This window comes from Carcharodon carcharias, chromosome 8 (assembly GCF_017639515.1).
Source record: "Carcharodon carcharias isolate sCarCar2 chromosome 8, sCarCar2.pri, whole genome shotgun sequence".
NCBI classification, from domain to species: Eukaryota; Metazoa; Chordata; class Chondrichthyes; order Lamniformes; family Lamnidae; genus Carcharodon; species Carcharodon carcharias.
Genome location: NC_054474.1, coordinates 161,722,947 through 161,749,585, shown reverse-complemented (window position 1 = coordinate 161,749,585; position 26,639 = coordinate 161,722,947). Strand labels below are relative to the sequence as shown.

The 26,639-nt window shown below is 38.6% G+C and overlaps 1 protein-coding gene across 3 annotated transcripts in view; it reads right to left on the bottom strand.

Moving 5' to 3' along the window:
* Positions 1 to 14,297: 14,297 nt before the first annotated feature.
* Positions 14,298 to 26,639, bottom strand: part of LOC121280940 (ras-related protein Rab-14) — a 36,235-nt gene continuing 23,893 nt past the window's right edge. For all 3 annotated transcript variants that reach the window (XM_041193393.1, XM_041193395.1, XM_041193394.1), the window contains 4 exons: positions 24,343 to 24,409; positions 22,985 to 23,072; positions 19,061 to 19,091; positions 14,298 to 16,640 (listed from right to left, as the gene is read on the bottom strand). In XM_041193393.1, coding sequence (XP_041049327.1) covers positions 16,463 to 16,640; positions 19,061 to 19,091; positions 22,985 to 23,072; positions 24,343 to 24,409 — 364 coding nt within the window. In that variant the 3' untranslated portion in view covers positions 14,298 to 16,462. The remainder of the gene's footprint in view (positions 16,641 to 19,060; positions 19,092 to 22,984; positions 23,073 to 24,342; positions 24,410 to 26,639) is intronic.

Below are 26,639 nucleotides of genomic sequence, written 5' to 3'. Positions count from 1 at the left end.
GAACTATAGTGCCATCTTTTGGAGCACAAATGTGTGCACACGTATTAAAAATAATGGCCACACAGGAAAGAAGCAGCATTATACAAGTTTGAAATTTAAAGGAAGTGTGTGCAAGATGCAAAACTTGTAACATAAATAATGTGTATTGAAACAAGCAAAAGTATTGCAGATGTTGGAAATCTGAAATTAAAGACAAATGTTGGTGATACTCAGGTCAGGCAACATCTGTGGAGAGAGAAACTGGGTTAACGTTTCAAGTTGATGACCTTTGTCAACTTGTATACCAAAGACCAGTTGGCCTCTTTTTTTTTCCCCCAAATCTCATGATTTATTTCTTGATTTTTCAACGTTTATACACTGTTCACCTATTCTGGTGGATCTGCTGTGGTATTGCTTGTGGAAAGTCAGTGGCAAGACTGTATAAACAGTGTAGGAGGTCACAATGGGAGCAAAAATGACTCAGCAGGATCAAAAAGCAAAGAAAATATAGTTAAGACAGAAGTGATCACAACAAAACTATAGGAGTAATAATTACAGAATTCAAATAAATAAGAGACATATACAAGAAACCTGTAGTTTGTGAGGAGCTAAAAGCATAAGAGAAAAGCAGGTGGGAGAGGGAAGGTCAGTTGAAGCAGAACAAGCTCAGTGAACTGGGAACCCATCTCTGAGAATTATGTTCCAATAGGGGCAGGTGTCAGCCTAACCACCACCATGCTCAGAACCAGGATGGTGGCCTTTGGGTGACTGTGAAATGGTCTGATTTTTTTTTTTAAAACTGAATGCAATCTTTAATACCTGAGACCTGCCCAGGGAGAAAGAATGTCAAACACACACGCACCAAATCTAGAAATGTTAAATGCAACTGGTATTTTGAGGTCCAAACAATACCTTTAAGTTTATGCTTTTACTTTAGTTCTGTGCCTAAAGCATTCACAAACAATTTTAAATCTCATGCTGTTTTACATTTCTGTGCAGGAGAGGAACATGCAACTGGCACGTGAATGTATTTTGGTTTCTATTGAAAAATAAGCTAATTTCTTCATGAAAGGGTCAAACAAGATGTGGCATCAGCCATGGGACCTCCATTCAATTACATGAATAGGTTAAAGAAGTTGGGGTGGTTCTCCTTGGAGAAGGTCGAGAGGAGATTTGACTGTTCCCATTGGTGTAAGGGCAGGGAGCCAAGGGATACAGATTAAGTGACTGGTTCTTTCGTCAAAGTTGACATGAAAAATGTCAGCATAGTGAGTGGTGCCGATCTGGAATGCACTGCGTGTGTGTGGGGTGGAGGCATTGAATCATGGTTTTTTTTTTTAAAGGGGATTGGATAAGCACCCAAAGGGAAAATCTTTGCAGGGCCACAGGGCAAGTGGTGGAGAAATGGCTACCTGTGTTGTACCTATCCAAGGATTCATTTGAGCTGCTTTTAAAAATATCCAGTTGCAAGAGGATAAAAACTGGATTAGTAGCCTTAACGGTGAATATAATAAAGCAGATTTAGAAAAAGGGAAAGGACAAAAGCAAAATACGATGGATGCTGGAAATAAAAACAAAAAATGCTGGAAATAATCAGCGGATCAGGCAGCACCTGTGGAGACCAGAATTTTATCAGATCCTGGGTTTTCCCAGCGCCAAGACTAAAAGGATCCAAGTTCATGCGGATGGACAGCAGAATCCTAGGCTGCACTTCACAGGCGGCAGCCAATTACGAGGTCAGTGTGGGGACCACCATGCGATTAAGAATAGCAGCTTGCCTCCCAATGTTGCCAGTGCAAGTGTAGGGCCAGCAGCTTAGCAGCGCCACCAATAGAGAATGGAGTGCCTCCATTCTGAGGTTCCCTTGAAGGCCAGGCAGGCTTTTTAATTTAGTGTGCTGGAACCAGGCAGACAGGCACTGGTGATCGGAGAGGTGCAACTTCCAGTGGTAGCACCACAGCCTCAGGAGGGCCCATCACTCTCTGTGAACTGCAGCATAACCATAAATAAGCAGTTAGATTATTTCTCAGGCAGCAGAGAAGAAAGATTCTTTACTCTTTAATTATTTTTTTCCAAAAATATGCTTTATTCATAAAATTTGTTAAAGTAAATTACAAAATTACATTCAGCTTGAAATTTGCTGAAAGTAAGATAAACTCAACTTGTCTCCATACAGTGTGTTCCACTCTTTGGTGCCTCGATACAAATGTAATTCTTTAGATATTTTCAATACACATTCCATGTCTGGCACACAAGAGTGTGGGGCAAAACATTTCAAATTGAAAAATTACAAAGTGCAATAGAATTCAACTTTCCTTCACACAGCATGTTCTTCTCTGAAGTGCTTCAATATAATTGCAATACTTTTGTATTCATATTCAATGTCAGAGATACATTCCAAGGAGGTTCTACAAATTTTCCAGCCCCTCAGTGAACTATGCCTGAAAAGGCCTTAGACAGCGATCTTTCTTCAATGTGCCTCTTGGCAGCTGCCCCAAGCTTTGGTGCATCCCTCAGCACATAGTCCTGGACCTTGGAATGTGCCAGTGTGGAAGACCAATAAGTTCCAGGCAGATCAAAGAGCATCTTTCACCAAGTTGACGATCCTCCAGCCACAGCTGATGTTTGTCTCGGTGTGCATCCCTGGGCACAGCCTGAAGAGCAGAGTCCTGTGTCACAGAACTGCTCGGTGAACCTAGAGAAAACCACTGCCTCTTTTTTCCAGACCTACTTTGCAAAGGCACATTCCAGGAGGGGGCGAACAACAGTCTCTTCCCCAGGACAGCCATGAGAGCAACAGTATTCTTTAATGTTAAAAGCTGTGTGAGATTAAGCAGGTTGGAGGCGATTGCAGCAGTCAGTGAAATTTTGAGAGTTCTCCATAACAACAACAAATCACAGTCAAGGGAGGCAGTTGTTGTTTCCCCAAAGGGCCATATATTTGAAATAGTAACTTATTGGATTTTATTTTTCTAATGGTCTCTTTTCTTACTGCACTTTGTGGGATTATTTTCCTCAATAAAATTTAGGTATACTGCATCAAGCCATGGAAATCAAAATCTGATGGAAAGCAATCTTTATATCATGGGATGAAAAATTAATTTTAAATGCTGCCAAAGGAAAACACACTAGTGTCGGGCACATACTTGCTAACATGAATTCCATCCACTATTTGAGAAGTGGCAAGTGAATGAATGCTATTTACAATCGTCTAGTACCAATAACAAGATTGCCACCTACTGGAGTTTTGGTTGAAGTTTTCACTGAAACCTCATAACGGAGCGAAAATATTTCAACTTATAACCAAAAAAGTTTCATAAATATAGAACGCACTCTGCAATATGTCAAATTAAAAACTGATCAAAAACAGCAACCAGAACTCTACATTGAAATATGTGTGGAATGTAAAACATCATTCACACTTTTGCCTAGCTTCGAGATTGAATATTCAATGATTCAACTGTTAGGATTCTATAAGCACTCAAATCCTGACAGATAGCATTATAATATTAAAATATCCTTTTTGTACATTTATTTTCTTAAGTACCTTTTCACTGCTATCAAAATGCTTTTCACCTCCTTCGTAATGTACCTTAACTTAGTATACTGACAAATATGGGTCAGAACTGCTCTGTAACTGGAAAAGGAAGAGCCTAGTACTGGTTATAAATTCACATACAGAATAAGGCATTTATATAAAGGTTCCTATTCTTATATCAGTCTGCCCTTCTCTCTTCAAAATATTTGAATTGTTTTCTAAAAAGTTACAAAAAAAAATTAAATTTTACCTTTAAACTTCATGCAATACTTAGCCACATGGCTTCTCAGTACATGCAATCTTCATTGCTCCCAAACATTCCTTATGCTATTTTGCTGTTCACTCACCATTTACTCCAACGTCCTAGATATAAAATAGTATTTTTAGGAGTGATAGAATTGAAAAGGAGATAGATTATATTAAAACTTGTATACATCCTTGGTTAGGCCACACTTAAGTGTATTACACAGTTCTTGTCTTCACATTATGAAGAGGGAATTGAGGCACTAGGGAAGGTGCAAAATAAAATTACATGGACAAAAAAAAAACAGATTTAAACTATCAGAAGATTGAACAGACTGGGGTTTAGTTCTCTCAAAAAGTGAAGACCGAGGGGTCTTCGTATAGAAGTCTTGAAGATTAAAAAAGGTTTTGATAGGTTAAAATATAAAATAGCCAATAATAAATATTGTAGGGGGGGGGGGGGGGGGGGGGGGGGAAAAAAAAAAAAATCAGAAAATACTTCTTTGCCCAGAGTGTGATTAAAATCTGGAACTTGCTAGCACAAACAGTATTTGAGGAAAATAGCACGGATGAATTTGAGGAGAACCAGAAAAGAATTGAAGATTCAGCTGAAAGGCATAATTGAAAACGGGTGTGAGGAGGCTCGAGTGAAGCATAACTATCAGCATGGAGTCATTGAACTGAACATTCTGTATAATTGAAGACATTTTCAATACCAGTGTATACTACACATTTCCATAGCTGACCATATGCTGAACTGGAAGAGGAATGGTTGTTGCTTTGTGGGTACAGGAAATCAAAGATAATAAAAAACTGATCATTCTTGGAAAGGCTCAAGCCCTTTCTCCACCCGACCCCTGGTGGCATCTGTGGAGAGAGAAAAACAGCCAACAGAGTCCAACATGACTCTTCTTCGGAACTGTTCCCCATGGGTTGGTTTGAGGAATACCGTACTTTTGGATATATATTAATGTCCTGGATATGGGTACAGGGCATCATTTCAAAGTTTGCAGATGATAAAACTTGGCAACATACTAAATAATGGGAATGATAGTAACATACTTCAGGAGGACATATACTGGTGAAATAGGAAAAGACGTGAAATATAAAATTAAATGCAGACAATTGTAAAGTGGTACATTTTAACAGGAAAGATAAACAGAGTGCAGGGACAAAAAACCTGGGAGTTTGCACGCACAGAGTTTTGAAAGTCACAGGACAAGTTCAGAAAACAGCTTACAGGATATTTAGTTTTATAAACAGAAGCTTACACTTCAAAAGCAAAGAATTTGTGCTGAGCTTTTACGAATCATTGGTTAGGCCGCAGCTGGTATATTGTGCCCAATTTAAGGTAATTGAAACAACTGCAAAGATGATTTACCAGAATTATACCAGGAATGAGGAATTTTAGCGATGTGGAGAAACAAGACAAGCAGCAAAGGTTAGGGGGAGATTCAGTGGCGATATTAAAAATTGCAAGGAGTTGTGATTAAGTAAATAAGTGGATCGTCTCCAACAAAGGATACAGATATATGATATTTGGGAAAAGAACCAGAAGGGTTCTTTTATATATGAGCTGTTGTGATTTGGAATGAGTGAAAGAGTGGTAAAAGCAGATTCAATAGTAACTTCCATTCGTATTTAGCCCAAATTATTCAGACTGTATACCAGGCTCTCTCAAACTTCTTAATTGAAATACGCCTTTTCAAATATGGATTAATGATCACAGTCCCCTCCCCATTTAAATTATAATACAAATTCATCCAGGCATTGAATGTACCTTTGAGTTTAGTACTTAAATATAATTTTTAAAACTCCCCTCTCGAGCAAGACTGAGCTCACCAGGTGCCCAACACCAGCCTTAGTAATTGCAAATCCACCTGGTGACATTCCTGTCACTCCAAGTGCTCCCCTATGCTCTGTGGCTGCTGGCCCATTTTGTGCTGCACAGGTGCAGCAGTGCTCCGTTCCCACCTTGCACCAAGCCCACCTCTGGCTGCTGTTCATTTGTGTACTGGTCAATGATTTCACAGAATCCTTGGAAAGTCTCTATGAACCCACAGATATCCTTGGATATCAGTTTGAGGAACACTACTCTATAGAGCTGAGATTGCAGTCAAGTGCACTGTCGCAAGCGTATAATTGTGATATTATAGATTTTTAAGGGCAACTGTTCTAAAGGTACATTTTTGCTTTCAAACCTTTAAATGGAGTTTTAAAAGCCCTTTCCAAATTGGAAATATGGATAGACATCCTGGCACCTTTCTGTGTTTGTTCAAACCTGGTCAGACTCTTATCTCTAGAGCTGGCCCATCATTAAAACACAGACTCTTCCAGAGATGGTCACTGAATCTTCTAAAAGGTGTGAAATCCCTTTGGCTTCTGAGGGAACAGGAGGTAGGAAGAGACTTCAAGAGTAATTAACTTCTTTAACAAAAACAGAATTACCTGGAAAAACTCAGCAGGTCTGGCAGCATCGGCGGAGAAGAAAAGAGTTGACGTTTCGAGTCCTCATGACCCTTCGACAGAACTTTGCCTGGTGTAACAATGATTCTTCGAAATTATCATAGCAGCCATTTTGCTCTGATTGTGATAAGGACAGGCTGTGAAAACCATGTGTGCTGAGCCTTCGGGAAGGACAGGGTTCTCGGCCGAGAGAGAATAAAGAGGAAGGTATCCAGAAATCAACCATCATCCTGTTGAAAAGAATCAAAACATCCACAGCATAAGTGTAGGAGAATTTGGATATTAAATTTTTCTTCCTATTTTGAAACCCTACGGAGGTGGAAAAAAACAAAAACCCTTAAATATAATTAACTGCAGTGTTCTAGCAATCCTTTGTGCTCCTTAAAAAACATACATTCAATATGTACTTTGTTATCATTTGAGATGAAATGCAAAAGGAATGACAGATTAAAGAGGGTGTGTACTTACATTTTTATATTTTGTGGAATTAAAGTTAAAGCTGTGGAACACCAGCAATGCAGTCTAAGTTTATAGTTTGGAGTATTAACAAATGGGAGAAAAATGAAATGCTTTACAAACTACAGTGGATAACTTTAGGCTCTGATTTTGTTTGCTTTGATCAAACTGAAATGTAATAAATATGCAAAGGAAAAAAATATATGGCCACTTCTAAATATATTTTTAGCAGTTTACCCCTGCATTCTGCTCAGAGTCGCTCCACCTGGATTATAAGCAGCAAATTAGTGCAGTGAATTATCGAGGGTAGTTAAAATACTTCCAACTGTTAGCCAAGTACTTCATTGCTGAAGCACTAGAATTAACATGAGGTGTGGCACTCTGTTCCACACGTAGAGACAGATCCAGTTAGTTTCAGATGGATTAGATACCATAAAGTTGAAACGGGGAAGCCAAAAATTATGCCAGCCTTGCTTGACCAGACATGACCAGAATTTGGTAGAAGTTACCTAACCCATTACCTCAGAATCCATTCATCACCGCTGTAACAAATTAATAAAAATAGGAGTTAAATTTTTTTTTTTTAGAATTCCGACAAGTAACTACTTTCCTTGTATTCTAACTTTACAGTTGCCAGCTCTAATAATTTCCATGCAAACACTAAATGCAATTGCAGGTATTGTGCACTGTGAAACCTAGTGATGTCAAAGCAACAGGAGGCTAATGGCACGCCCTCATTTAAGTATAAATGATACAGCAATTTCAAGCAAAGGGAAGACGTGAAATTAAATGCCAACATTTGTCACCCAGGTTGCTCCACTCCATAATTAAATTACCAAATACAATCATTTCAACAGTGATGTAGACAGCAAAATGATCAAATATTGTGAAAGATGCTGTAATTGCACACTAGATGCAAATTAATACTGCCATAGAAAGTTAAATCTAGTCATTACAAGCACAAGTAAACTTTTGACAATGTGTTAATTATTGGCAATTAAATTCTCCAGCACTGAAAAAGGTGCGGAATCACATTCCTTCAGTTATTAATTTAATTCTTAAAGAATTTTAAAATGTAATTTTTATAGTTATTTTCCTTGTCACTTTCCCCTCAATTAAATCTTTCTTTCCTTCTCTACTGGTACTGTATTTTTATATGCAACTTGACATTGAATTTATCCACTCTAACTCTACACTTCCTTCCCTATCAACCCACTTTTTATTTCACTTCATCACAATCCTTCATCTAACTGCTTGAGGAAGTACAGCTGCTTGACCTGCTCATTCAAATCCCATATGCCCTTGCTGTGACATCTTTAACTCGCACTTTTGTTTCTTCACAGGATTTTCTTTGAGCAACTTGCTAAATGTACAAAGACAAGTCTGGCTAATAACATGCGATGCCATGCAAGAGTAAAATCTAGGCCAACATATGTTAAATTAAACGACCAACATTAAAATCACAGCAGTAGGAGGCAAGATCGTTTGATTTCTATAGGAACTACATACTTTTCCATTTGCCAGAGGCCCTTTTGCAGTAGGCTATTTCTAAATTCCATTTGCATGCAGTGCCACTGTAAATAACATGCAGTTATGGGTAGGACTTGGAAGATTACCAATCAGATCAGGTTCAGGTGGCTGAAACAATAAATTTAGCTTGTGTTGGACTTATATTCAACAATTGCTGGTTAAGGGGAGTGCCAGGTGTTCAGCAACTGTATAGATTCTGCAAAGGATGAGTAAGAATGGATCAATGCCAACCTGTTAAAAAAAAATCATTACTAAATGATCCAACTTGGTCAGATCCTTTAATGGTTGATACACCTTTGACTTTCTTTCCATCTCTGATCACACAATCTGAAGATTGAAGAATCATCAAATGACCAATTCTCTACCAGGTCTTAATTTACACATACAGAAACTGGTCATTCAGGCCAACAGGTCCATCTATATTGGTGTTTGTGCTTCGTGATGCAAACGTAGTTCCATTGTTTGAAAAGGGATCAAAGGAAATGCCTAACAATTATAGGCCACTTAGTCTTACATCGGTGGTGAGAAAATTAGTAGAATCAATCCTGAGAGATAGGATTGACTGTCATGTGGAACGGCATGGACTAGTCAGGGATGGTCAGTATGGATTTGTTAAAGGAAGGTCTTGCCTCACAAATTTGATTGAATTCTTCTATGAGTCTCCTTCCACCTTACTTCACCTCACTCTATCAACATATCCTTCTATTTCTCTCTCCCTCACATTCTTACCTAGTTTTCCCTTAAATGCATCTATGCTATTCACCCTTGCCACTCCATGGGTAGTGAGTTCCACATTGTAACCACCCAGGGAAATTTCTCCTTAAGTCTTTATGAGTGACTGTCACATTTACGGTTCCCAGTTTCAAACAGCTTCACAACTAGAAATATCTCGCCATCAAACCTTTCATAATTTTGAAGATCTCCATCATGTCCCCCCTTTTCTGTTCAGTCTTTTTCTGATGGTTGTACCCTCAGTTTTGATATCATCCCTTTAAATATGTTACACACTCTCTTCACTGCTTCTATACCTTTTAGCATGATACTGCTAGTGCATACTATAGTTCTAAACAAATTAAACATTTTCTCTGCTTTTGAAGACTCTAGGATAGAATTGCGTTTTGGCTTTACTAACATGCATTGCTACTTTTAAAGATGATTTGTGAATCTGGACCCCTGGATATCTTTGTGCCTCCATCCAATTTAGATTCAATTTCCAGGTGGTGCGCTCCCCTGCTCCCTTATTCCAATCACAGAATGACAATCATCTCAACACACAAGGGAGGTCATTCACCCCACCATGTCTGTGCTGACCCTCTGAAGGAGCAATTCACTAAATGATACTCCATGGCCTTCCCCCCTAACCCCGCACATTCTTCCTTTTCTGATAACCCAACTCCCTCTTGAATGCCTTGTTTGAACCTGCCTCCACCACACTCAGGCTGTGAAATGGTTTTGTTTCTTTTACCAATTACCTTAAATGTGTCCACTTGATCACAATCCTTCCAATTATGGGAAGTTTCTCCCCATCTACTGTCCAGGTCCCTCATGAATTTGAATACCTATCACATCTCCTCTCAACCTTCTCTTCTCCAAGGAAAACAGATTGGAGAAGTTGGGGCTATCTACATGACTGAAGTCCCTCATCCCTGGAACCATTCTTCTGAATATTTTCTGCATTCTCGCTAATGTCTTTAAATCATTCATAAAGTGTGGAGCCCAGAACTGGACACAATACTCCAGCTGAGGCTGAACCAGTGTTCCGTACAAGTTTAACATAACCTCTTTGCTTTTGTATTCGATGCCCCTATTAAATATAGCCTAGGTTGCTGTATTAACCACACTCGTGCACTTATGCACATATGACTTATGCACATATACACCCAGGTCTCTCTGCTCCTGCACCCCCTTTAGAATTGTACCTTTTAGTTTATATTGTCTCTGCGTTCATCCTACCAAAATGAATCACTTCACTTCTCTGCAATATATTTCAGCTGCCACTTGACTGCCCATTCCACCACCACCCAAGTTTTGTATCTTCCACAAATTTTGAAATTGTGTCCAGTACACCAAGGTCTAGGTCATTAATGTATATCAGGAAGAGGTGACCTAACACTGACCCCTGGAGAACTCGACTACAAACCTTTCTCCAGTCTGGAAAAACATCCATAAACTCTCCATTTCCTATTATTACTCAGCTAATTTCATATTCATGTCCCTTTTATTCCACATGCTATAACTTTGCTCACAAGTCTGTTGTGCAGCACTGCAACAAATGCCTTTTGAAAGTCCACATAAAAGACAACAGCAGCATTGATCTCTTCAACCCTGTTACCTTAAAAATACCCTAGCAAGTTAGTTAATAATGACTTGCCCGCAGATCCATGCTGGCTTTCCTTAATTAATCCACATTTGCCCAAGTGACAATTAATTTTGTTCCAATTATTATTTCTAGAAGCTTCCCAATTATCAAGGTAAAACAAAATGCCTGCAGTTGCTGAGCTTAAACTTTACACCCTTTTTGCTGAACGGTCTGACAGAGCTAATGCTCAGGGGACATGGGTTCAAATCCCACCACAGCAGCTGGTGGAATTTAAAAATTCAACTAATAAGTCTGAACCACAAACTAGTCTCAGAAACAGTGACCTTGACAACTATCAATTGTTGTAAAAACCCACCTGGTTCACTAATGTCCTTTAGGGAAGGATATCTGCCATCCTTACCTGGTCTGGCCTACATGCAACTCCAGACGCACAGCAATAGTCAGCTCTTAACTGCTGTCAGTTCAAGGGCAATCAGAGATGAGCAACAAATGTTGGCCTTGCCAGCAACACCCACATCTCATGAAAGAATAATGAAAAAAATTGCATTACCATGCAACATCTCATACTTATTAAAAACTGCAAAAGCCCTCAGGCAGTATGCAGCAAATAATGTTTAGCATGAAATGTAAATAAGAAATATAACCTGTAATTCAAAATGTAGCAAGGCATCTCATGTAATGTATTCAAGGAGACTGATCTGTATTGCATTTTGTATTGTCAAATTTGAACTATTGAAATTTGTAAAGGTACATTACATGTGAATAAAGAATATGTTGGGGAAAAATCTTTGAAACTAATTTTCCATTTATATATCAATCCTACAAAGTCCATCTGAAAGCTGATGAGCAACAGTTCTTGCCCAGATATGACTGATATCAATATTCATCACATCACCACATACATGACTAGCTGTGGGGAAATATAGGTGTGACACATTCCTAAACTGTGTTACAGCCTGTTAACATTCCAATGCACTGCCCTCCAATGTCTGAAATTGATCTGGAGATGTTCTTAGCATTTAAGAAATTAAATATTACAAATTTTACATTAGAACTTCATTCACCACTGAAAGCATTGATTTTGACCAGGTCTATAGTTCCTATAACTTGCAGTCACGTGGGTGTAGACAGTATTGCCGAGCTGTTGGGCAGAAAGCACACCACAGACAAGCCCAATTCTGTCCCCACCCTACAATCAGTTCCCAAAATCAAAGGGGGGAGAGGGAGAGAGGGCAGGTGAGTCACTGCAGAACTTGCTCCCTGTCACAAGGGAACAAGAGTGCTGTTATCCATGGATGATATACAATCTGCCAAACTTGCAGAGAAAACAGTCCATAAATGGACAAGTAGAGGCAGGGAAACTAATCATATACAATATAACTGATAAGCGACGGAGGGCTGAAGTAACGAGAGATTTGCTCTTGCGTTCCACTCACAATTAAGAGCATTTTCTACGAATTAGGAATTTTTAAAAAATCAAAGCATACCTCTTCATCCAATTGGTACAGAAAATTCAAAACAGGTACAAAAACTTCCTAAGGTTTCAATAAAATACTAAAAAAAAAAAATCCCATTTAGCAATATTACTCATTTATTTCCTAAATTGTTAAACCTCAAGTTTACCATACTCTTTTCTTGCCAAATGCAGAAAACTTTCAAATTAAAAGTGCAGCTTAAGGTCCATTAGATTATAAGTATAGCATTTGGCATCTACATAACTACAAGGTATTTCCTCAAGAATAAATCAGATTGTACCATTACAAAACTGCAATGCACAAGGTCTTACACATTTGATTCCTTGTCTGTAGCTAATTAACCAGTTCCAGTCAGAGCACTGGGAATGCAGCCACACCTGCATCTGTATACCACTTTCAATGCAGCAAACTTCCCTCAACATTAGAGGAGTGTGGTAAATTAAGCAAGATAATGGAGTGAAGCAATAACATTTTCAGGAGCTTTGCGAAGTTAGAAAAAGTAGAAGAGTTAACGTAAGAGCTCTGAAGGGGGGCCAGGATAATTAGAAGTTGTTCCAACACATGCAGAATGGGGTATGGGAAATTTACAAAAGCCGCCCGTTGGAAACTTCAAGGGACCACTAGTTGTAGAGATAGATGCAATACTATAGATGTGTTTGAAAACAATGTTGAGTGGCAAAACAGTAGATCTTGCTGTGGCCTGATTACAGGCCTTTTGGAGAGTTAATGCAAAGACGCAGCAAGGCTTGGGGGAAGGAAAAAAAAAACAAATCTGGAGAAATGTTTAATTAGCAGAGCTCAGCAATATTGTAGGGGTCAAATTAAGTGTTCTTGGGTGAGGGAGAAGATATGGGATTTGAAGTCCAGCTCAGTCAAACAGAACGCGGAGATGTTGCAGCCACAGGTTCAGGGAAAGAATGGAGACAGGGCCAATGAATTTTTCCACAGGAGCTGACCAGAAAAAAAAAGTCATTTCAGCACAGGAGGATGCATTTCAGCTCGTCAAAACCATGTTGACACTGTACAGCAATCCAGTCAGTCCCATTCCCCCACTCTATCCCCAGAGACCTGCAAATTTATTGCCCTCTAGCATCCATTCAAATTCCTTTTGTAATCATTAATCGGCCTCGCTCCTACCATCCCCACGAGCAGCAGGTTCCAGGTTATTACCACTCACTTAAAAATGTTCTACACATGCCCCTTCCCTTGCCCAAAATCTCAAATGTGTCCCCAGCCCTAATATCATCAGCTAATTGGAACAGCTTTTCTTTGTCTACCTTATCTAAACCTTCATAATCTTGTACACCTCTATCAAATCTCAAGTCATTTCAGAAAATTGAACAGAAAGGCTGGAAATTGCCTCGAGTTGCTAACATCAAGATGGAAAAAATTCTACTTCATCTGGGACTTCGCAGCAGACAAGAAACCTGATAGTTGTGGAAAAGATACAGCTGGCGTTGTCAAAATGAAAACATCAGCAGACTCTTGTGCCTGTGGATAGAAGATCACCAGTGGAGTAACTTCTAAACTAGGGCAGAGCCAAGGATGGATCTCCAGTGAATACCCAAGATGTACACACAGAATAGGGAAAAGCCATTGACATGATGCACTAACTGTGGATTGAGATGCATAGAAGTGGAGTCAGGCAAGGAAAGTCACTCTCAGAGCTGGAGTAAACGACAACACGTTAAAATACAAAGAAAAATGGGAGTTTAAAAAAGCAGCAGCAATTGAACAAGTCAGTCAAGGCTGTACAATTGCAAGAGGGCACAGAACCTGTACAAAAAAAGGAACAGTGAGTACTGGGGCAAGGAAAGTTAGTTATGCAGCAAAGATTTGGTTTGTGAGGAGAATCGTATGGAAGAAATGAACCATGAGCTTTCAGCATTGCTGGGCTAGGAATGTAAAAAAATTCAACTAAGAAATCTATGCATGTGAAGATCAGAGGCAAAACAATGCAATTCAATATTGGTTACCTCCTGATCAAAAAATACCTGGTGATTTATTAATACTAAAGGAAGCACCATTCCATATTTGGAGATGCAACATTAGAAAAGCAAAGTTAAAATGCCACAATTGCAGTGTTTTACAAGTTTCAGGACCACTAGTCCTACAGAAAGTTGCTATTTTTAACATTGAAAAACATGGATGAAATATTCCAAGTCTGCATTTCCACTTTGCTCCAGATTCTTACTGTACATTAAAAATTCAAGTTACACAACATTCGAAATTTTTCCCCAAACTGATACTTAAGATTTCTTCAAAAAAAGTAAAAGGCAACTCAGGAGGGTTTGCCAACTTCCATCATTTATTCCACAAATCCCAAGTTCAGTGCCATTTGGCTACAACTCAACCTGGCATGAACTGTTTCTTTTCAAAGTACTTTCAAGTATACATTGCATTGCCAGGGCACTGCCACATCTAGCTCATCTGCCACATTAAGGAATGCCAATTAACAACTGTGTAGAGGCAGGAGGATCATATGTAATTACATTCTTAAAAAGAGTACAAGGACAAATTAACTAGATACAGGTACTTTATTTACAAATATTCAGATTAATAGCATTTGTTCCATCAAATGAAAGGTACAGCAGTTCAAAGTAATTTTCTGTCACAGATATAAACAATACCTACTGTAAGCTGTTCAAGAGTAGTTCAGATCTCATACCACCTAATAACTAAAGCAAACTTTAGCAAATTTAGAATGAAACACCTTGTCAAATCCCTGCATGTTGTATCTGCAGGCTGTGGTCCCCAGGCAACACCTCACTAAAGCAAAGGCTTAACATTGTAACCAACACAAGAGACTCCTAACCATATTGCCTTTGACAGTACTCCCATATACTCAACAAAAAGCCTCATTCTTAAAATTAATAGCAACACACTACAAGCAAGGGACAGTGTACAAATTGACAAAATTTTCAATATACCTGTATTGCAGATTCCAGTTTTGGCCTTCCCACAGCACTTCTGTAAAGGATCCCATTTTTCTACAAGGGTGAGGGGATTTTCAACTGCTCGTGTCATATTATGGGGATTTTGAACATTATTCTTAATTTCTTGATCGAAATAATGCTTAAACAGTACAGACCCATTTTATACACAACTGTATATGCAGATCATTAATCAGCATTTTAACCGCAATTATGCTGCCAAAGGCAAACGTGCTGAATCACCATTTGAAATGTAATCTACTTTCATCCCTTGAAAGTTAGGTCAGAATCACCCTACCCTAAAGTGTTTAATACAGTGAACAAAATTCTTAAAAATAAACAAATCTCCCATAAAGTCTGCTTTTTGAATGAAATTTGGCTATCCAGTTCATCAAGGACAATTGCACCCAAATGTGTTGAGTTAAAAGCACAGGTTTGCATTCATACACCCAGTTGTTTTTTTTTGAATGATGTAAGGCAGTAAATACAGCCATAAATGCAAGACATCTACAGAGAACATTACAGTCGATTGCACAACAACGGGATTATTAAACGGTAGAGATTTTCCACAGTGCAATGATGGAACAAGACAAGAGAATATGAAACTCGAATAGTGTTAAAGTACTGCTTGTTTTGTTTCTTTTTAAAATGTGATTATATCTATTCTGTGCTTAAAGGGGCAACATGGTTTCTTAGATTGTTCTGTACAAACTGGTACTTATAGTGCCAGTGATCAATTTGTTTCTTCATTAAAATCATATACACACAGATGTATTTAAATGTTAGTTCGGTTCCTTCAAATTTTATACATATTTACGTATGTTAATAAATGTAAAGAATAAAATGACAAAAAGCACGCTAAAGCCTTCGTTTGCGTCTTAAGAGGGAAAGATGAGTAATAGCCATTTCCCTGTGCAAGGTTAAGACAAAGAGCTGGAATTAGAACCCCGTGAAAACATGTAACTGGGTGGGGATCTTATGAACAGCAACAAGCACACTCTACACATTACAGACACCCTATCCAGTTTGAGTTGGATGTTGGTTCACAGTCAAAGAACCCATCAGTAACTTTGAACAGCATAGACAACAGTTGTATGGCAGAACAGGAGGGTTTTTAACTGTACAGTTTTTTTTTGAATGAATGGCAAGGATATGTCTATTGCCCCTGTGAGGGAGAAGTTTGAATTAGGCAATGTCAGCATGACGTTTAGCTGACAGGGGCACTGAAGTCAGATCACAGATCAAGGGATGATGAGGAACTACCACAAGAACAAGTAAGAAAATATTTCAATTCTAAATTCCATGCAGGAGGTTTTATTACTCTACTCATTTTCCTTGTAACCTGATAAATATCTACGGTGGTTTAGCGAAGAGCCATTTATCATCGTGTTAAACTGTTGTCACAGCAGCAAAATTTATCCTGTCAGATTATCAGCAGACGAGGAGGCAGCTAGAAATACTGCTTTGACAAAGACACAAGAGAAAGGTGTGAAAGGTCAAGAGGTTGGCTGGCTAAAGATCACTAGCAGCCACAGCCTTCCCTCTGGGGTTGGGGTTCACTGATTAGTCGACCACCCTGAGGAGCGGAGGGTTTGTGCTGTACTCCAGATTCAGCAGCATTGAGATCCAGGCTGCCATCCTGTATGTTCTGGTAGATCTTCTTGGCAGCTTCCAGGAATGCATCCTCAACATTCTCACCTCTAAAAAGAACAAAAGGAGGCGTTATTTATTGAAGAGGGTATTCCCATCTATCCAACATAGACCAGCCGAAGAGGAGAAATTACAATCCCCGATCAAACAGCGACCACAGAGGCTTCCTTTCACCGGTTTTATTCAAGCATATGCAAGGGAGCCGCAATCATTCCTAAGAATGACCCAGCTCCCAGATTGATTGCATTTCATTACTTTTGTACTTTTTCTTAATACATTTGAGTACATCTAATCGGTAACCGACACATAGGTGCCATGTTAAAACTATCCTACTGAGTACATAAACATGTGATTTTGCTAACCAATTATTCTAAAGGGTGTATACGTTATTATATTATCCAATCAAAATTAAAACAAGTACACAAAGACCTTAATTCTCATAATTCAGAACTTTGCCCTCTCTTTGTATTTGTACGTCCTCCCTAAAACCAACTGCCCCTTCCCTATGTGAGAGGGGAGTACACAATCTATTTTATGTCCTCCTTGTGTCTTCAGCCTGACTCTCAAGGCTGTGCAATGTTCATCTGGTAATCGTCAACTCTCAATATGCTTAGCAGCCATGTCTGCCTGGAGATTTTAAGTGTTCTTCAGTAAATTCTTAGTGTTCTCTTTTAGCATTTTTAATTTCCCCCTAACATTTATATTTTTAAATAAGGTACAGTTTTAAAAAAAAATTGTTCAATGAGATCAAGCTGAATAGCAGCCCTGATTGAAGATACACATATGGATCTGGCAAGGCACTGTGTGCAGTGCCCGAAACCTCCTGAGCGCAGAGTCATTCAGTTACTTGCTGAGTTTACAAATCTAGCCCAAATACTTTACCCTGGCAAAGTCATCAAGTACATAAAGTTCTTCCCAACGTGGAAAATAAATAAAACGAGCAGGGATTCTCTTGAATGGAGCAGAATTTAAGGAACAGATCAATTTTATAGAGGCTGTGCTATATTGCATGAGATTTATTGCCAAAAAAAAAACATTTTTTGTCAAAGTTTTTCATCCTTGCACAAAGCAGCACAATTCGCAAGAAAATACCAATGTTGGGGGAAACGACATTTATACTGTATGAGAAGAGAGTGCAGATTGGTTTTTAAGTAGGCTCCGATTGGTAGAGGCATTGCCATGGAGAATGCACATGTTGGTGGAGACTGACAGTTAACTGCCAAGCATTGTTTGAAATTTAAATCAGACAGCTCGACTGATCGGTCAAGATGTTGGCCTGCGGAATGAACCAGCGAATGGCTGTCACTTATTTTGTTCAGCTGAAACAGGTGCAGTGTGTGCACGTTCCATCTGTAAAGAACAGGGTCCTGTGTAGCTTCCAGTGCACATAAATGTGCCAAACTGCAAGCCCAACTGACTTCCTTGAATTGGTTGTCAGCGTAATTCTTAGCATACTAAGGATTACTGAACAAACGTTGTTCAATTGTGGAATTGCATCTAATGTTGGGCACTGTGTTTTGAGTTTTGCAAGCACGGGCTGGTTGGGACGGTCCTTACCTTGTTGCAGACAGCAGAAAAGACATGCTGTTTGATACGATACGCCAGTCTTTGGGGCGTACCGCCTACATACCTAGCATCTCACTGGTATCAAAATTCAGACACACTACTCATTTGTGTGATAGGCAGAATGTCTTTGGCTTGACTGCAGCATCCGGCTAGTGGCGAATACCACTCGCGTTGCTACTACATAATAGCAACGTGAAAGGGGAGGCAGTAGCATAGTGGCATTGTCACTGACTAGCACTCCGGAGACCAAGAGCAATGCTCCGGGGACCAAGGTTCGAATCCTACCATGGCAGGTGGTGAAATTTAAATTCAATAAAAATCTGGAATTAAAAGTCTGATTATGACAATGAAACCATTGCCGAGTGTTGTAAAAACCCATCTCGTTCACTAATGCCCTTTAGGGAAGGAAATCAGCTTTCCTTACCTGGTCTGGCCTACATGTGACTCCAGACCCACAGCAATGTGGTTGACTCTTGAATGCCCTCTGAACAAGAGCAATTAGGGATGGGTAATAAGTGCTGGCCTAGCCAGTAATGCCCACATCCCATGAATAAATAAAACAGCTAGCTTCACCTGTTGCTCAAATTTTTGAGATACCACCTTGCCCTTCTAGGGGCATTAGGTATGGCTGTTAACTGTCCAGTCACCATCAACTAGTGCATTTACTAACCAACCCAGCACTCTTCAATTATAAATATGTTGTTTCCCCTGACATTGGTATTTTTTTTTTGCAAATTGTCCTAATGAGTGCAAGATGAAAAGCTTCGACAAAAAGAGTCTCCTTTTTCAGCAATACTCAAGTTCTGTACTGCCAAACAACTATCAGAATGAGATGAATTGTTCACAAATGCCCATGAGCTAAGTTTTTTTGTCCCCAGTGATGGATGTGATGAAGGAGACTTACGTTTTTGCACTTGCTTCAAGGAATAACAGACCTGTAGTAAAATAAAGTGAAATATCAGAAGCAGGGAAATTCTACCTACAAAAAACTTAAGGTTACAAATTAGACTCCATTTGTACTGGTCATTTCTTGTGGAAGAGAGTGCACCTGCCAAACAGCACCCCACATTATTACTAGTTTAGCTTTGTAGTGTGGTTACAAAGTGGTGGCTTTGCTCTCTTGATAACAAGAGCTTTGTCGCCACCCACAAAACATTTCTTAAGTGGACCAACTTGCAGTACAGTGAATACTAGCCACACCAGTGATACAAGACAAATTATAAACAAGATTCTCTACCCACAGCACTATAGGTGTACCTACACTACATGGATTGCAGTTGTTCAAGAAGGCAGCTCACCACCTGCTCAAGGGCAATAAATTCTGGCCTTGCCAGTGATGCTCATATCCCACGGAAGAATAGATATTAGAATAAAATGGACGTTGTTTGGATTGGAGAAGAGTTGGAAATGGGGTACCACAGAGACCACTTCTGATTAATATATGGACATCAGCATAGGGAACTTAATCTCAATTAGCTGATGACATGAAGTGGGAGAGGGTTGGAAACAGTGATGGACTGCAAAGACATGAACAGACTGGCTATTGGAATGGGCTGATGCAAACTTAATATGAACATAATGTGAGACATTCAATTGAGAATGCAGGTGAGGAATAGGAGCCAATACTCAGGGAAACACATGGCAGGTGTGGATAACCTAACCTCAAATAGTCAAAGCCATGAAAAATGACCAATAGCATAGAGTTTGATAAATAGGTGCTATGCAGTGCATGATAAATTTGTATGTAATATTGGTTCACTACTGAATACAATTTTGAGCATCCCAACAATAAACTTTAGTGAGCATAGATTCATCAGGATATAGCTCGAAATAGGGCTTGTCTTGGGAGACCATCGTTACATGGTGAGGGAGCAGAGATATTGGAACTATGATATTTCCACAAACAGATTCAACAGGAGTTTTTAAAATTATGAAAACAGCATTGATAAAAATAAACTGGAACAGGCTGCTTCTTCTGGGTGGGAGTGAATGCATTCGGTGAAGAGAGTATTATTAGATTACTAACAAGAATATTAAAACGTTAAAACTAACATCTAGCTTTGTTGTTTATGAACATGGCTTTATGAAACACTCTTCTTCTTAGAATAGTAAAGTGGGAAAACTTAGAACTAGGGTACAGTATAGAAAAGAAGCCATGGTAGTGGGATTCTGGGCGTTTGTGTCAAGTTTTAAAATTTGCAGCAGAAGCTCAAGAGCTTGAAGGCTGTCTGCTTGTGCAAGAATTAAATGGAGGTGTCTCCACCAGATAAGGAACCACAACATGTAAAAGTATTGAAATACAAAGGACATTACTTAAGTAAATATGCAAAATCAGCAACAGCCACAAACTGTTCTTGGTTGGTTTAACTAAAGTGTCCTCACACACAGGGCACATGATGATAGGGGTGAGAGAGGGGTTAATAAAATAACAGCCAGAGTGAGAGATCCTTTTTAATCACATGGTGCAGAGAAAAAACATCCAGAGACTAGAACAAAACAAGAGACAAGGGAGAAAGAGACTCAAAGACCAAAAGACCAAAGCTGAGAGATGAACATAGTGGTTTTGTAATTCATGGTTTAGGAAGATGGCAGTTGATATTAAAATGGGATGGGAAGTTATTAGTTTCAGGAGCAGTTATCCCATTACTGTAGTTCAAAGGTTTAAACTTTGAGCAATTTTTTAATACACCTACGTCAAGGAAAATGTGAAAGCTCACTAACTGTTGTGATGCAATAATGAATGGATTAAGAAACCTTTAGTTTTAGAGCCTAAATATGGCTTTTCCCTCTAAAAGAAATTTATCCATTGGACACTGCAGTAAAAGTAACCAAGTATGTCTAAGAAATTTTGCCCACTAAAGAAATTGAATGATTTTGGGATTATCTAGGGTTGCTCGTCAAGCATGAGATTCCACAGTATATGTATTAAAAAATGTTGGTTCTGTGTCATTCTCTAGCACCATATCATTTCTTCAAAATCTGTTTATAATTAAATCCAGACCATGCAGCAGAAAAGCTACTGAACAGTATATGCTCAGAATATGAAATTTAGTAAAATTTTCCACTGTATCAAACTATAGAATGTAAAGAAAGTGTGCTTTGCTGTCCATGTCTTGATGAGGGTCCATGCCACCCAAGTTTGTTGACATTGTTTATCTGAGTAATTATGGGAGAAATTGATAAACTTACCCTTTGTCTTAATAAATTCAATTCTCAACAAAGCTTTGCTGCCAAGTCTGTTCCTGCCATAAAAGGGATGCAAAGGCCCCTAAAATCTTACAAGAGGTTGAAATAAATGTTTTTATGCTCAGGATTTTTAGGAACGTGGAATCTTCTGGTTCAGGCAGGCCAATGCATTTAAGGAGAAAACTGGTTAAATATTTGACTAAGTCAAAGATAAAAGATTAGTTTTGGATTGTTCCAGCAATAGAACTGGCACATACAAGGACCAAACAGCCTCCGTCTATTCAGCAAAAATCAATGGAATACATTTAAACCTGTCACTTTACATTCTATAGCTTGATACAGTGGAAAATTTCACTAAATTTCATATTCTGAGCATATACTGTTCACTAGCCGTTCTGCTTCAGGGTCTGGATTTAATTATAACCAGATTTTGAAATAAATGATATGGTGCTAGAGAATGACACAGAACCAACATTTTTTTAAATACATAAACTGTGGACAAGCAACCCTAGATAATCCCAAAATCGTTCAATTTCTTTAGTGGGCAAAATTTCTTAGACATACTTGGTTACTTTACTTCAGTGTCCAATGGATAAATTTCTTTTAGCAGGAAAAGCCATATTTAGAAAGGCTCTAAAACTAAAGCTTTCTTAACCCATTCATTATTGCATCACAACAGTTAGTGAGCTTTCACATTTTCCTTGACATAGGTGTATTAAAAAAATTGTTCAAAGTTTAAACATTTGAACTACAGTAATGGGATAACTGCTCCTGAAACTAATGATAACTTCCCATCCCATTTTAATATCAAACTGCCATCTTCCTAAACCATGAGTTACAAAACCACTATGTTCATTTCCTCTCTTTTTAGGCCTGATGTAATTTATACCGTGGTGCAGGAGCCAAATAGCTTTCTTTACTGCAAATTAACTAGTCAGTGGAATTTTACAACTTTTAGTCTACATACAAAGTCCAACATTTAGAACCAGAAGATGACAAGAAAGACATCAGTTCATTATAGTCCCTTTTCTATAGCTGATAACAGCTGAAAGGAAGAATTGCAATGTGAAGGAGCAGGGAATGCTTTTGCAAGGGGCAAGCCCTTTTTACGCACAATGTTGTGTAAATTAACTGAAAAGGAAAAAGGCAAAAAAAAAATAAAACCTGGACTACTTTTAGATTCCCAAATTCACTACAACACCAACGTATTAAAGATATACCCGGATAGAGAGGACACCAGCCTGAAGGGAACTAAAAGGCACAGCACAAAAACACTCCAACCCACTGAAGTAGGCCAGTGGTAATGAGAAGACAGCTATGAATTTTTATTAATTCAGACCTATCTGTAATGATAGTCAACATAAAAGTCACTGAAAGTGAAATATATTCTATTAAACTGAGACACGGACAGCAGACACCATTCAGACTCCCCACCATTCAGCTCCACCCAAACTGAGATATTTTGTCTTTCCTTGGCAGGAGATTGAGAATTGTGAAGCAATTCATATTTTGTTCCTCTTGCCCAGAGGAATTATTCAGATCGTGTTACTGAATTTTAGTACCCCTCCACAGAAGCCACCTATTGCTTTTTTCAAAACTAAATCAATGTGCTAACAAGATATTCTTCAGCCAGGGACCCTACCATTTTCTTCAGCAAACTGCTTGGCTTCTTCGTACGTTACATCTCGTTGAGCTTCAAGATCTGCTTTATTTCCTATAAGAATAATCACCTGTGTGAACAAAAAAATCCAAGTAAATATTTTAGAATGCCAATTTTTCCACTGGCTCATTTTAACCTGCCCAAGTTGATTTGAATGCTGCACAAACAAAGTGGTTTTACTATAAACTATAGGTTTGCTTAGTTAACATTTTGCCTTGATAAAAAAAAGTGGGTTTAAACAGAAGCCCTGATTAGAAACAGGAAAAAAAAGCAGTGCTGTAGTATTACTATACTGTAAAAAAGTACACACTTCACATTCCTGCAGCCAAAATGATCAGTTGCAAGTTCATGAATATTTCCTAATTAATATCAGATAACATTAATTTTGCAGTTTACAGTATACATCTGGGACAGGGAGATTCATCAATGTTCTGTCACCAGAGCTTTTGGCGACCTCAAAATTTAGCTTGCAATGCTTCTACAATTAATATTTCTTAGAATTGACTGATTGAAAACTAAATTTATTCAATGTTTGATTCAAATGCATCCTCATTTTTCTGTGCCAATGGCAGGCTGCTTAAAACATACCCCATTATTTGGTTTCATAAGATTTGTTGGGATGGGCCTATCAACTTCAACTATAGATGATTTCAAGCTCACCAAAAGTTGTCTACTAAAGAAAATTGAACAAATAAAGCACAAGAATCTTGAACTGCTTTTATGTTGTTCTTTTAATTCAGATTCCAGGACCTGACCTTCCAACTGCTTAAACTCCAAATCGATTTTTCATAGTCTGGTAGGAGACTCAGACTCCAAGTGAATTTTATCAGAGCATAAACATAGAAGCCAACTCCTGAAATATAATTAACATACAAGGAGTTTTCAGCACTCCTTTTGCGTAACTAAATGAATTCAATTGGAAGCTATTTAAATAAGACAAGGGTCATTTCAAGAGTTTGTCAAAGACTTGGGACAACAGACTAAACAACTGCCCAAGTTAGAGGTGTTGCAAATTACTGTGTATACCATCATATCTGCTCTAGTTCTTTGTTTCTGCAAGTCAGTTAACTGCACATAAACATCCAGTTTAGTCTATAAAAAGTTTTAACATTTCCTTTTCCAGATCAACGGGAGACAAAGCAAAACTTAGTATTACTGCATATCATCATTAGCAGTCTGGACTATGCTATTCAGTAGGAAAACAACGAATGGTACAGGTTTCAGATTATAATGAATGAAGTACCCTAAATAAAATTGTCAGGCTGCTAACACTAAAAACTGAGGAGGGAGATACAGCCATAACACGCACACCTTTTTCCAAGCCATTTAACTTAACTTACAGTATTTGGATTAGTTAAATTTCTTGCATCTGTAAGCCAGCTACTAAGGTGATTGTAAGTACTTCTCCTAGAAAAAAAATACAGGGAGATTACAATTAATACACAAGCATTATTCAATTTCATATCTCAAGAGCATGTTTAAAATGCTGTAAGAGAAGGCATTTAAAAGTTAATATATGCAGGCTCTCTCATCCAACATGAATTTAAAAAGGAGAATTTCATAAATCTCTGCTTTAGCATTCAAAAAAGTGAGATTTAATGCCAATTACCTAACACATACAGATTTTAGGGTTACCTCTTGTAGCTAGTAATCATGCACACTGCGTAAAGTGGAGGCATCATGAAATTTATTCCTCACACCATGCATGCCATACCAAACTGGAGGCATTTCACAGTATGCTGATAACACTTAGCTCTACCTCACCGCCACCTCGAGTCTTCCTCTTGCTAAGTTATCAGACTACTTATCCAACGTCCAATACTGTATGAGATATTTCCTGCAATTCAATATTGGGAAGACCAAAGCCATTGCTTTCGATCCTGCTCCAAACTCCATTCTTAGTTACTGATTCCATCCCTGGCAACAGTCAGATTAAGCCAGACCGTTTGCAATCTTGGTGCTACATTTGACCAAGATGAGCTTCTGGACTCATTTTTGTGCCATCACTAAGGTCGCCCATTTCTACCTCCATAACACTGTCTGCTGTAGCTTATCTGCTGATGAAACCTTCATTCATGCCTTCATTACCTCTAGACTGGACTATTCAAATGCACTTTTGGCTGGTCTTCCATATTCTATCCTCAAAGACTTGGTCATACAAAACTCTGCTGCTCAAGTCTTAACCCACATCAATTCACATTCTTCTTTTATTCCTGCACTCACTAACCTACATGAGCCTCTGTATTAAAATTCTCATCTTGTGCTCAAATCCATCCATGGCCTCAACCTTATCTCTGAAATCTCTTCCTGTGCCACAACCTTCCAAGATATGGGCTCTCCTTTAATTCTGGCCTCTTCAGCATCAGATTTTAAATCACCCCATTGATTTATAGCATAATACAGTCACAAGTCAAAATGAAATACTTATATTACAGCTTTAGCTTTTCTGTACTTTTTAAAAAAATACTGCCCCACTTATATGACTTGCAAGCACAGCTGCACTAACTAATTAGGGTCCTAGGATCCGATCAGTTTTGAGCTAGCTGGCCGAAGCAAGGACAGAGGCAATATTACAATGGATCTCAGGACACCTAGAAAATAAAATTGGTCAGGATCACTGCTCCTGAGCACTGACCATCAACCCCTAAAGTGTCATGTGTCAAAAGGATTGGATTTGCCTTCAGCCTAACCACTGGCTTGACACTTACTGTCTAGACTCAATGAAGAATGCCAAGGTGGGCAAGTTATCCTGACCTCTTAACAGTATTCCAAATCACTGAAGTGGAAGGGAGTAGACACAGATGAGAAAAATGGCAATATGAATGAATCACAGATATTCAAACTGAACAATGCACACAAATTTAAGTATGAAATTTGGTTTTGTTTTTAAAAATTACTGGAACCATTTCTTAATCAATTAGAGAAGGGGAGACAGTGGCATAGTGGTAAAGTCACTAGACTGGTAACTTCAAAGCCTAGACTAATGCTCTGGGTTCAAATCCCACCATGGCAGCTCGTGGAGTTTAAATTCGATTAATAAATCTGGAATATAAAGCTAATAAATTAATAACTATCACTGACTAATGTCCTTCAGGGAAGGAAATCTGCAATATTTACCCGATCTAATTTCAGACCCACAGCAATGTGGTTGACTCTTAACTGCCCTCTGAAATGGCTTAGCAAGCTATTCTGCTCAAAAGCAATTGGGGATGAGCAACAAATGTTGGCATGCCAGTGATGCCGACATCCCCATGAAAGAATGCAGAAAAAAATGTCCATTAGTGTCTATGGAAATCATTTCCATGCATCCTTTGGATTAAAACCTCTTCACATTCCAGGTACCTCTGGGTAGATCTAGACAGAGCTACCAATACTTGAATATACCAGCTCCATGAGAGTTTAGTTCATCCTCAAATCAGATTAAGTGCTATGCTAAAGCGACTGCTATGCCTTGCAACAGCTGATGTGAGAGCAGAATGGACAGCATCCATGAACGCAGCCTTTGCCCAAGGCTTTTCTATCCTCCAGTATGAATGGGGATAGGAGAGAATAAATAAAAAAACAGAAAGGGAGAAGAAAAGTCTAATTCTAACAATACTTGATGATTTGCTTGCATTTTGATTAATAAAGTATCAGT